General features: G+C 42.8%; 1 protein-coding gene across 3 annotated transcripts in view; it reads right to left on the reverse strand.

Moving 5' to 3' along the window:
* The window catches only part of LOC147747927 (flavin-containing monooxygenase 5-like), a 529,839-nt gene that overhangs the window by 416,596 nt on the left and 99,811 nt on the right, over nucleotides 1-13,432 (reverse strand). For all 3 annotated transcript variants that reach the window (XM_086956883.1, XM_086956897.1, XM_086956891.1), the window contains exon 2: nucleotides 3,146-3,284. In XM_086956883.1, coding sequence (XP_086813009.1) covers nucleotides 3,146-3,284 — 139 coding nt within the window. The remainder of the gene's footprint in view (nucleotides 1-3,145; nucleotides 3,285-13,432) is intronic.

The following is a 13,432-nucleotide window of genomic DNA, read 5'->3' on the forward strand; positions in this document are numbered from 1 at the left end:
TTTGGACTGGGTAAGAGTGGTCTGCTTAATTCAGACACTCTGCTCATCACCACCCCCTTTTCTGAATCATTTTGTCCACCATAAGCGTGGAAGGGTATACTCAGATGTGAGTCCCTTGCTCATTGCACCATCAGGATTCAAGCAAGCCGGGCCGACGACGGCTGAAATGCCAGAAACCGGTCCCCGGAAGCTTGTTTCCTTCCCAGTATAAGAATTGGCTTGGTAGTTTGGTCTGCCCTGTTCCCATCATGCACTGGGACAGGAACAGACTAATTTGCATGTAGCCAGGTTCTGAGCTGGGATGGTGCAGTGAGCTAAAAAACGGTGATGGATCAAGCCCTGATCTTTGGACTGGGTAAGAGTGGTCTGCTTAATTCAGACACTCTGTTCATCACCACCCCCTTTTCTGAATCATTTTGTCCAACATAAGCGTGGAAGGGTATACTCAGATGTGAGTCCCTTGCTCATTGCACCATCAGGATTCAAGCAAGCCGGGCCGACGACGGCTGAAATGCCAGAAACCGGTCCCCGGAAGCTTGTTTCCTTACCCGTATAAGAATTGGCTTGGTAGTTTGGTTTACCCTGTTCCCATCATGCACTGGGACAGGAACAGACTAATTTGCATGTAGCCAGGTTCTGAGCTGGGATGGTGCAGTGAGCTAAAAAACAATGATGGATCAAGCCCTGATATTTGGACTGGGTAAGAGTGGTCTGCTTAATTCAGACACTCTGTTCATCACCACCCCCTTTTCTGAATCATTTTGTCCACCATAAGTGTGGAAGGGTATACTCAGATGTGAGTCCCTTGCTCATTGCACCATCAGGATTCAAGCAAGCCGGGCCGATGACGGCTGAAATGCCAGAAACTGGTCCCCGGAAGCTTGTTTCCTTCCCAGTATAAGAATTGGCTTGGTAGTTTGGTTTGCCCTGTTCCCATCATGCACTGGGACAGGAACAGACTAATTTGCATGTAGCCAGGTTCTGAGCTGGGATGGTGTAGTGAGCTAAAAAACAGTGATGGATCAAGCCCTGATCTTTGGACTGGGTAAGAGTGGTCTGCTTAATTCAGACACTCTGTTCATCACCACCCCCTTTTCTGAATCAAGAGAGGAATACTCCACATTTTGGAAACCAATAGTCTAGTCTACGCTGTAGAGGGAATTGCTTGCCCAGGTGTGGAAAAGTGAGTTTCATGACACATTTAAAGGATATTCACATAAGATAAATTCACAGAAAAGTATTCTAATTGCAGATCGTGTCTATATTTGACTTTATTGGGTAATATGAAGATCAGACAAATGCCCATTGGGGTTAGTGGCACTATAGTTGCCCAGCTACCAGTAGTAAGCGTATAAATTTAGGAATGGAAAGATGAAATTGCTTGAAGGACCTGTCCAAGAGCATACCACCTGAAATGTATTGTACAGAACATTGTTTGGTTGTGCTCAATGCAACCTGGCATTGAATATGGTTCACTCATGGGCTAGAACCCATGGAAAATATGCATACGCTGGAGAAATGTAATCATGTTTCATCAAGATCAGAAAAAGTGTGGTCACAGATTTCTGTTGCCACTTTTGCCCAAGTGACCTGAGTGCAGCTAAATATTTGGCACAGCAGTAGTCAACACTCAAACAAAACAACGAATTTTAGGTCATTACCAGTCCCATAGGAATTATGAGATCCCAGGCTGGGAACACCACAAATTTCTTAACTTTCACCCCGAAACCTCTGCCAAAAGTAGCCAAAATCTGTGGCAGCAAATGAGGGTAAAACTCTGGTTCAAAATGAGGCGTTATCAGGGAAATAAGCAAGAAATTAGCAATTCTTGTAATTCCTCATTTCAGCAGGTCCTGAAGCTAGTGAAATGTCCTGGATAATGTTATCTTTCCATCTGCTTTACAAATTCTGGGGGTCCACTTTGTCAAAGGCAGCAGAAAGGTCCAGTAATATTGAACCTACAGCAATACCATAATTAAGCTGAATTCATAGCTTTTCAAATGCTACTGCAAGAACTTTCGTTTTTCAGATGCATTGCTGAAAGCGTACTCACATAGGGCCTGATTACAAGTTCGGCAGTGTGGGAGTGAGATGGCCCCGCTCCTGCACCGCCAAACCTGTGTGTGCACCGCCCACCAGATTATGGCTTTTTTGTGACTGGTGGGCAGTTCTTTGGTGCAATGGGAACATCAGAGGCAGTACCTGCACGGAATGGACTGGTGCAGTCCATGCCATGCAGGTTCGTGGGTACATGCACAGAGGGGGCACCTGCATGCTTCACATGGCCCTGAGGCAACAGAGGGCCCTATAGGGTCCCTTTTGTTTCCTCTCCACAATGGTTTTCATGGAGTAGGAAATGCCATGAAACCTGTGGCAGAGAGGAGCCTTGTAGTATGCTTGGTGGGACTGCGGCGGTCCAGCCAAGCATATTCTGGCCTCAAGACCACGACACAACTGCCAGGGATCTCTGATCCCTGACATTGGAGGCAGTGCAATGGCAGTCCGACTGCCCTAATTGTAATAGGGCGGTCGGAACACCAGTGTGGCCGTGGATGGACTGCCACCACCACACCACCATCTGGCGGTCCGTGGAGCGCCAGACGCATAATCAGGTCCATAGTGTGGACCAGCTATTCCTTTTCCCCATTTTCTTGCAGCTGATTGTAGGCAGGTTTCTTCAGGAGTTTGGAGAAACAGGGAGCTTGTGAAGTGAGACAGAAACTTGGAAGGACATCAGAATTAATATCAGGTCGTTTAAGTAACTGGGCAACATCCACTGGATTCAGAGGAAGGGAAAAATTGCAAGTCCGGCAAACCTGGCCAGGAAAAATCAGCTTCAGAAGAGAAATCCTAAATAGGGCGACTTCCGGATGTGTACAAGCTAGCAGCCCTTTGGTGGATGGGCCACCAGAGGAACCAGCTAGAGCTCTGCGGTTGGAAACCAAGCAGTTCCTACAACTGTGAATGAGCCAGGGGAACCATGGGTTTGGTCATTTGCTTTATGACCCACATAATAATCCAAAATGACAAAAGAGGCTAGCAGAAAGGGGATATATTCAGTGGATATCTTGAAAATCTGTCACGGCTACACACTTCCTTCATATTTGTTGGACATATCCGCTAATTGAACTCAAAGGACACCTACCTTAAACCTCCAGAGTCCGCCAATGTCTTCGCTCCTCTCGAAGCAGGTGGGCTCCAGCCCTTCATCCAGACAGCACTTGATGGAGCTCAGGCCACTGGTGCCGGCTCCGATCACTGCTACTCGCCTCATAATGGTCACCCTGTGTTGAGAAGAGTAGGTTAGAACATCCAAATGATTAACACCTGTTCACACAAATGGTGTATGGAGAACTCACTGAGGAACTAGAAGACAGGCCAATAAAATTAGAAAGAGTGATGTGAAAAGAACTCTGGGCCAATAATTTCTCACCTTGTTGAAGTTTGGAGACACACCACGGATATCTACTTTACTGCCTGCAGTGCAATTTACTGATTATTCAAGCAAAACACAATATTTTTATTTTTATAGTTCCTGAGCAAAAATCAAGTAGTATTGGGTGGACTTTTACCATGCAGTGAACTTGGGGGAATTTGGCAGAGTGCCAAGTGGAATTCCTGCCCATCCATAAAATGTATGGAGTAAGACGAGCTGAGGTCGATGGGAGAGCTGAGCTCCCTGGAAGCAGTGGGTTTTGAGATAATGGGGGTTTAGTGGATATTGAAGGTCAGCCCTGCTCCCTGTGGTCTTTACTGATGTCGTGGTGCAGTGAAATGGGAGTGGAATCGTTTTTTGGCCAATGAATATCTACCACAGGCTACAAAGGTTCTGGAAAAAACTTCTTAATCAGAATACTGCAATTAGGCTAGCAATTTATGGTGCCCACTAGAGTGCCAAATGCCAGGGCTTTACTATTGGCCAGTCCGACCCAGCTTACACACACAGACTTGATCCGCAGCTGGGTGTCCCACCCGGAGGGCCAGTGCTCACACCTGTCTCTCTGTATCTCTCTTTTGCTCTCTCTCTCTCTCTCACACACACACACACACCCACACACGCACACACACACACACACACACACACACACACACACACACACACACACACACACACACACACACACACACACATATATATTCCGTAAGCAGTTAAGCGCTCCCATCATAGTCAAATGACAGTGCTTTGCACACACATTCACAGATGCAGGCAGAAGTTGTGACACTCACTCAAGCATGGACGCTGGAAGTAGGGGTGCTGCAGTACCCTCAAAATAACCATGTTGTTGTTCAGAAGGTGACTGAGGAATAAAGATGCCCTTACATTTTTTTTATCTTATCACATTTTCTGTGTGTTCAGTCTGACAGAAGTCAAATGTTAGTCTGTGCCGTCTTAAATTGCTGCTTTTACATTTAACGTGGACATTTGTGTTTACTTTTCTTTCTCTGAATGCAAAGTGAGAGGCTATCATAAAATGAATTATGTGATATTCTTGCTGGTGACCAAAGAAAGGATGTAGGATGTAATATTTTCTCACAAACAACAAAATGCAAATACCTACAAATTAACTGTACATACATTTCAAAATACACCAGCTATGAAAGCACAAACAAAGCGCTCTTATTGTAATTCGGAAGTGTTATGGAAACAAATGTGTTAATAGGATTGTAACAAATTGGATTATTTGTTGAGAGGGGTAAGAGCTCTACTCAAATAATGCACTCAGCCCTTGTCAGGGTGAACTCCTAAGTCAATAAATAAACCTGTGGTTATCCCTCTGGTAGCTTGGCACAGAAGCAGTCAGGCTTCACTTAGAGGCAATGTGTAAAGTATTTAATGTGCCCTCAAACAGTAACAAAGTAAAAACGCAACACAAGAAATATCCCAAACCAATTTAGAATAGAGTAAATTTTAATTTTTATATTTTAATAAATATAATTCACCAAAATGACAAATATCCAATAAGTTGATCCGGGGTTATTAATTTTTTAAGTTTTAGGTAAAAAAATAGTGCCAAGAAGCACAAAGCTTCAGTCACGATTTTCTGGTCACTGTACAAGGTCAGAGTCAAAAGTACAGGCCGACAGCGATGGAAGTTGTTTCGGAGACAGTGACCAGGTGTAAAGTTTACTTTCTAACTTAGTACATTTCAATGTGAAAAGCTTTGGTCAGAGCTTTGTGTTGGTGGTTGACCACCAGGGGAATGATATTGACATGAAAAGCTAGTCACCGGTCAGAAATTCACGTTGGCAGGAAACGCAGTGCTGTCATTGCTGGTGCAAAGGGCACCGTTCTGGTAAAGTCAGGAATCTGTAGCCAGGAAGGTTGCGTCAGCAGTCCGATGCAGGTCCCATGTCACCCTCAGTGAAGTCCTCTCACATTCCTGACGAGCCCTGGGACGGTTTGTTTTCAACACAAAGAGCCCAGCACATATAGATTTTCACTTAGAGTACAATGTTTGCAGTTTTTAGGTTGGAGGAGTACACTCTGACACATGCCAAGGGTGCAGAGACTGGAGGGCACATCTTGGGTGTCAGGACTATCACCAGCAGAAAACAGCAGCAGAGACCAGCCATGTCCATTTGGTTCTAGGCAGCTGGTTAACTGCATGGAAGGCCTCTGGAGCTTCTTGTGTTCCTGTTGCTCAAACAGGAGGTGAGCCAACTGACCCTTAGAGTTACTTTTGGGATCCTGGGTTCAAGGCAAGCACTTTTGATTCCTTCAGGCTTCAGAGAGCAGGGAATTCCTTCTTATGAGTCTATAAAGGTCCATGAGTGTTCAGATGAGAGGTTCTGAGGGAACCACTTTCATATCCAATGCCAGCCTGTGTGTGGGTCAGGCACTTTTTGAACTAATTTTGGTCTATTCTTCCCCTGGGTTTGGCTCCCATCTGTCTAGCAGGATATTGAGATGGAAAGGTCCTATGTATGGTAATGGACGTGTATACTTAGGCCTGAGTGCCCAACTGTACTATTGCCTGTACGCCTAATGCTGTTTTTGTTGTCATAGGCAAACACAGATCATGCATGTGTGCCATGCCCTACACCTGTCTCATGAATTGCGGTATTGGTGGACAAGGAGGGGCGCTCAAAACGATGGCCTCAAATTAAGCATCTAGAGTTGGGTGATGGCAGTATACTGTGTAGTGATTAGTAGGAGTGAATTGGTCTTTTTTAACCAATTTTCTTAAACCACATTTTTTAAAGTTCTTCTGCTGTGTGCTTAATTCACCCATGCCTACATCAGTTAGGTGTAAAGTGTTGCACAGTGCAGGAGTGGTGACTGCACTGGATATGTGTGCCTTGGAACAGTACAATATAGGGATACAGTAGTCATGTGCAGTGCGTGCATGGTGAGTGCATGTAATGGATGGATGTATACCTGCAAGGAGTACATTACATGAGAGATGCAGTGTATGCACTGTAATTGCATGTACTGGCTGTATGTGTGCCTGCAACAAGTACAATGCATGAAGCGTGAAGTGTGCAGCACACGCATGGTGAACACGTGTGCTAACAGTGTGTGTGCTTGTAAGTGGCACACCAACGCACAATACAGAATGACTACAGTACTGAGCAGTGCATGAAGAATGAATGTGTGTGCTGAAAATATGTGTGCCTTGGGTAACACAATGCATTGAGGTACCAGTACTGCTTAGTGTGTGCTATGTGCATGTACTGAGTGCAAATGTGCATGCAACATTACATGGAGAATACTGGATTCCATTTTGGGAAGCCCAGTTTTCACTGATGAAGACATGAAGTGGTAGAGGAATCCTCCTTGACAGATTTGTGTGTTGCTGCATTACTGTGAGGTGGGTGAGTCACACTGGAGAAGGGAGAGAGGGATTCGCTTGGGCACTTCAAATGCTGCTCCTTGATTAAGTGAGAGATCACAAGGTAAGGGCCTGTATGCATCTCAGGATGAAGATGGGGCTGATGAATGAATCATAAAGTGTAGGGGTGAGAGTCCAGGTTTAACTCTTAGATGCACATTTCACTGTGGTTGAAATCCAGGTGTGAACACTAGTCACACCTATTGTCTGTGCTGTAGGACTTTCAGCTTCAGAGTAACTCCTGCTGTGATAGACAGCCTTTCAAGAGGAATAGATAGAGGAGAAGCATGTACTTCAAAAGAATCAGAATCCCAACACACAACTGCAAAGACTCAGACCCATATCACATTTGGTGTCTGTAAATGGACTATAAGAAGTAGAGGTTGAGATCCCAAAAATGTGTCATCTGCCAAGTAGCCAGATGGGCTGTGTGAGATGGGGAAGTTCTGCAAGACCTCTGCCTCTGACCAGTACTGGCAGGCAAGGCCTTCTAGTCTACCTGCTTAATAATAGGACATCACCCAGGAAAACAAATTTCACCTACCCTGGACCCTTGAGCACCAGCGCCTGCCTGCTTGCCAAGACCAGTGTGCCCTGTGAGGAAGACGAGGGTGCTGGAGAGAGCGAAGTCCAGTGGGAAGCCTAGCGGAGTAGACTTCCGCTGCGAGGTGTGACGCGATGGCTGCTGCACCATTTGGGCCATTGCCAATGTACAGATTCGAGTTGGCGACCCCATATGCAGAAGAGGACAACCGTGAACATAGCTGTGAGGTGGGAGTTAAATCTATGCAGTGCTGGTTGCGGTACCACCCCCCCCCCCCATATGCCAGAAGGGGCCGCTTTGGAAGTTATTGACAGAGACTAATGGCAGAAGCCTTTGCGGAACCTAGTGGCCACTCTGAATCCCAAGAGGGTCCTCCATGGTACCAACCACCATGCAGTGAGAGCCAGCGCCTTGGCCTGTACAGTTGCGGCAACACATTATGCCAAGTGGGGCTGCCTATATCAAGAATGCTATGAGGAAAGGGCCATCGCTCTAGAATTGCGAAGTCGCGTGACCCGTAGGTTACAAGGAAGCATTAGGGATCTATCTGAATTGCCCCCGTCAACTGAGGAGAACACTCTGGGTGCATCACCATATCAATGGGACCCCAACTGGGAGCATTGGAATCCAACTCCCCTTCCCCATTGGGGAGTGGGGAACTTACTGTGTGATTGCTGCTGAAATCAGCAACGTAAGCTCAGAGGAGTGCCTGCATGCAGGTTGCTGCCGTGCCTCCTGCAGCCCACTTTTTGAACAGGACTGGAGTATGATGACTGCCAGCGGGCGGGACACCCACTGAAACACTGCAACTTCCTTGCTGCTGGAGTCAGTAAGACTTGTTATTAGCCTATCAGGCCACAGGAAACTCGCTGCTAAGGGCACTGTGGCGCCAAGACCGTAATTCTCAACTGTTATTTCCACAGGGGCAAGATGCAAGATCTGAAGCAAGGTCCCAACTTCCCACACCAATCAATGCCAGCTTAAAAGAGTTAAAGCTAACATGGTGGCATGTGGGAAGAGGGTAAAAAAAACAAGGAAAAGGGGAGACACCTAACGAACGTGCATCAGATACGGACATTCTAGTCAGATAATCCTTATGATTCCCGTAGTGAAAATAAAGTATATGTATTGCAATGTGTAAGCTTTAGGGAAATGGTAATGAAGCACAATTATTGTATTACTATGAAATAACCACTGTAAAAATCCCTATCCCGTATAGATCTAATGGTTATCAGCAAGCAATTGGTAGGTAGCTATATGGAAGAATAGGTTATTAGGTACTGTCTATTTAGAACACAAGTCAGAGTAATTAGGAATAGATAAGGTAAAACTAACCCCAGAGATAATCAGCTTAGGATCCAACTAAGCCTAACCTATGCACATCCAATAAAGACCAAGAGAAAACCAAAAAACATATTCTCCCGGAAATAAATAAGGATAGAAAAAATAAAAATTACAAACATTTGCAGGGCTGAACTGCAAAGAAAATAAATCAGCCCCTTAGATTAAAAGGAGACTAATATTATATGTATCTCTCTTTATAGCCATCAAGTAATGGAAGCAAGGGAACAGGATCTCCATGCACCATAGAAACTATTTCAGATAAGTAGGTTATTTGGTTTTGGGTTTAAACCTATAATAACTGATAACATCCCACCGAAAGGAAAGAAGCTACCACCGGTGTAAACATATAAACACTGAAAAAACACGATTTGCAACCACAAACTAAGTGTCATTCATAGAAAGGAAAAGATGAGTGAAAGAGTAATTTTTATTTCTTCCTGAAGAAGCCAATACAATGTAACTTTGTTATACAAGGTAGCATTAAGAAAGACTGGGCTAACATTATTCAGCTTGGGTTTTGTTGTTTACGGATGTCACTAAAACATTGTCTCGACTTCCTTCTGCTTTTTTTCAGTTTTGTGATCTTCGGTCTAAAGAAGCATGTTTTAGGTATTTTTTAGTTATTTTATAAATGGTAGAGAATCTGGAAATATCAAAATCATATTTGAAATGTTGGCTACATTTAATTTCACTGATAGGAAAAATGGCTGGTTTCATAAGAATCTTTCCTAATATGTACCATCACATTTACCCACACATAGAGAATGGGAGAAATCCTTTGATACATCAGCCCCCTTTTCTAGTGAGTCAGTATTGATTGTAAGTGAATAACCATACATCCCAGTCTTTAAACATTCAATGCAAGGTGTAGTGACCGGTATACGTGAAAAGAATGTTGTCACTAAGCATCTGAGATAGTGGTGAAAACATGACACCAGGCGTTTGGTAAACATGGAATGCAGTGTCACTTGAAATGCTGCTGAAAAAAGTTCTTTTCAAGTTCAATAAAGATTGGAGTGATATTGTTGTATTTGCAGTAATTCAGCTACGTATGAAAAAGTTGTATGATGATCTGTCAAAATCGATACTTGAGCTGAAGTGCTTCCCAGTAAGAGATCCTTGTCACTTGCTAGATGGTATGCTGAAAACATCTTTACAATCTGCAGAGTTAATGAAGAATGGAATTGAATTTCTAGTCCATTCTGGTGCAGAAAAAAATTATTTGGACCTCATAGACCCTGTGCATATGTCACCTATATGCATGCACTATCAGTGCAGAAAGCAAGCAATAATTAAAATTAAATTAAAATTCCATAAACACTTTAAGAACACTGTTTCTGTTGTTTTTAATGGCACAAAAATGTGTAATCACTGTTAACCACTGTTTTTAAGGTATTGGAAAAACTGGAAAAAAAACCACCAGAATTTACCGAAAATAGAAACCGAAAACAGGAGAGCCTACAGATAAGTCTTTAGCATTCAAAAATGCAAATCAATATAACTGTTACCGACTTGGAGAGCGTTGATTCTATGTGAGTAATTAATTCCTTACTCCTATGTTTGCAGGAATCAAGGTAAAGGCTCCCGGGCGTTGAGTGAAAAGCTGTAGTCAGGGAGATGGTTAGTGAAGGCCCCAGCGGTTTTTGGCGAACAGCCAAAGCAAAGAAGACGGGGAAGTCCCCCTGCCGGGTGAACTACTGTAGACAAGATTGATTCTGGAGAAAGCACTCCGAACACTTCAGAGCAACCCTGAAGTAATACAGGTAGGTGAGGAGGGGCAGGATGGAAGAGCAGCATGCATCGACTAGAACGGGAAGCACTCTTCCGCCCTGTTCAGCCCTTTTTCTTCCTGTCTTGCTCCGCCCCTCGTGCATATGCCACCGGGAGTGGAGCAAGTTAGACAAAGACACTTTTGCATATTTTGCTAAGGGTCGGCATTGACTAAAGTTAAGGGTCTCAGGATGCAGCCACAAGTGAATTGGGAATAACCCCTACCACATCAGGAAGAACATGCAGAACAGGGATTTGCTAGCAAAACACTAGAGCCCCAACCTCAAATGAAAGTGTTATTGTTTATATACTGTAACACTACTTTTAACCCCTTCACTGCGGCGGCTATTCTGCCGCAGTGCTAAGGGGGCGGGGCGGCCGCGCGGCGGCCGCATGCTGGTGACGGAACCGCTCCATCACCAACGTCGGTTGCGCTGTGCTTATGACGGAGCGGTTCCATCTTGGCCCGCCCCGCTCAATGGAACGCTCAGCGCAGGTGCGGAATTCGCGCCGCGCAAGAGCGCCGAGCGGGCCATGATGGAACCGCTCCGTCATCACCACAGCACCACCGCAGCTGATGACGGAGCGGTTCCGTCATCAACAGGGAAAGGGCTAATGCATATAGTTAGAAAAATAAGTATTTGACTGGACATTAATTTATTGGAACTGCTGTCTGTCTGCTCTTTTAGTTATGAGTCATGTTCACTAACTTGTATTCACACTCCCCCCACTCCACAAGGGAATCTTTGACTGCTTGTCTATACTCACCACTGAGAGTCAAGAGCAGAAAGAGTACTTGGCTCAGTTGTTTAGGATCCATAGTGAGTCTGGCCTCGTGACATCAGGAGTAAACAGCCTCAACTACCACGGTTGGGCCCAGGGCTCCGTGGCCCTCTAAAATCAGTTCTGATGTGGAGCAAAGGGCAGGCAAGCCCAGTTGTGAGCTGCAATTACCAATGAAAGGCAGGCATCTTCTGAAGTCATGAAAGGGCCTTCAGGTTACCCTTTGAAGCTCAGGAAGAGCTGAGTACACCCCACCAGAACATCCTGCTCAGGCGAGGAACATACCTCGCCAAACCCAAGCCCCTTTTGTCCCCAGTCTGGAAGGAATACATATCACACTACAGAAAATCCATTAACAGTCTTGCGACACTGGCAGAAAGGCACATTTGATTTAAGCAAAAAAGTACCAACTTTTTAAAAGTGCCATTTTCAAAATAGTCATTTAAATCCAACTTCAACATTAAAGCGTTTGGAGGAATTAAATTTACTATTCCTCCTCCAACAGAAGCAAAAGCAGGGACAGTGCTGGACTTTGGAGAATTATATTTACTTTTCCCCACCAATGTAAGCAAAAGCAGGGGAAGTGTAAGACTTAGGAGGGGTTGGATTTACTATTCCTACGCCAATGTATGTAAAAGCAAAGAAAATGTTGAACTTAGTAGGGGTTAGATTTGCTATTCCGCCTCCAACCTAAGCAAAGTCAGGGAAGGTATTGGATTTTGGAGGGGTAACACATTTCAGGGAACATGTAGGAGTTAGGAAGGGTACATATACTATTCCAAGACCTGATGATTATTAAACAAATATATAACTAGCTAGCAACCTTAAACTATTAAAAAACATTCAAAATAAAAAACAATATGCAGTATATATTATTAAACATTTAATGTAAACATAAAAAATATTTCAAAAAACATAATAAACACAATGAAAATAAATACACTTCCTACCTACTATCCAAAAATCTATGAAACCTCAAAAATATTAAAATAAATTATAAATAAAACAATGACATTAAAATAGTAATTAAATGAATTAAATAGAATTATAAATGAAGATACACACACACACATATATATATATATACATACATACATACATATATATAAATATAAATACATTACATAACATGTATTATCAAATTATCAATTAATAAACAATACAACTAATTTTCATCAAAATTATATAATTACCAATTACATATTTAACCAATGTAAGCATTAGATTGTACAGAAACAATATTATAATTTAAATAATTTTCAACCATAGTCCCCTTCAAACCCAAGAACCTGCAACTAAAATATAAATCAGTAATTAAAATATACAGAAATAAAATCAATTAATCAATAAAAAAATCAAAATTAATCACCAGTTAAATGTTTAATTAGTCTAAAAAATAATTTAAAATACAAAAACAATAATTTATCATTTAAATAACTTTCTGTCTTATGACCTAAAAACCCTACAACTCACTTTAAAATGATAAATTACTAACTAAATGTATAACAATTGTCTTTACACGTTAATACATACAAACTACACTAAGAATGCACCACAATTATATTGATAAAACTAACACCTAAAATTAATATGATAAATGAGTATTAAGTTAATTTAAAAACTGGTATGCAATCTTATATACAATATTTTAAAAAATGTTTTACACATAGAGAAGTATATTCTTACTTTATGTATTATGTTCCTCCATATTTTTGCAGTGACAATATTGTTGACACACTGTTTAAGTAACGCAATGTTTTTGATTAAATTTTTTTGTCATTCACCTCCTATGCTATCACTCTTCACAGCAATGATTGACATCATGGAGAACCACTAAAAGAAGGGCTGTGGTAGGAAGGTAGGATATCCAAGTTATGACACTGGCCTCTCTTGGTAGTTGATGGAAATCTGACTATTTCATTAAGGTCTGTTTCTTATATGTTGCTCTTTTACATTGTGTATATTTGGTGGGTGTTTGCACGCTTGTTTGTTGTAATTAATTGTTTCTTGCTCCCATTCCGTCTTTTTTCACCACCAGATTTGTTTGTTATGAGTATCGGTTGAATTGGGGATTAAATCTGGTAGTTGGTCATTAAACTTTCCCCAGGACCCTTTCTCCTTAGTGGAGGTGTGTGGAAAGTTGTACTCATATCCCTAT

This window comes from Lissotriton vulgaris, chromosome 1_1 (genome assembly GCF_964263255.1).
Source record: "Lissotriton vulgaris chromosome 1_1, aLisVul1.2, whole genome shotgun sequence".
NCBI lineage: Eukaryota > Metazoa > Chordata > Amphibia > Caudata > Salamandridae > Lissotriton > Lissotriton vulgaris.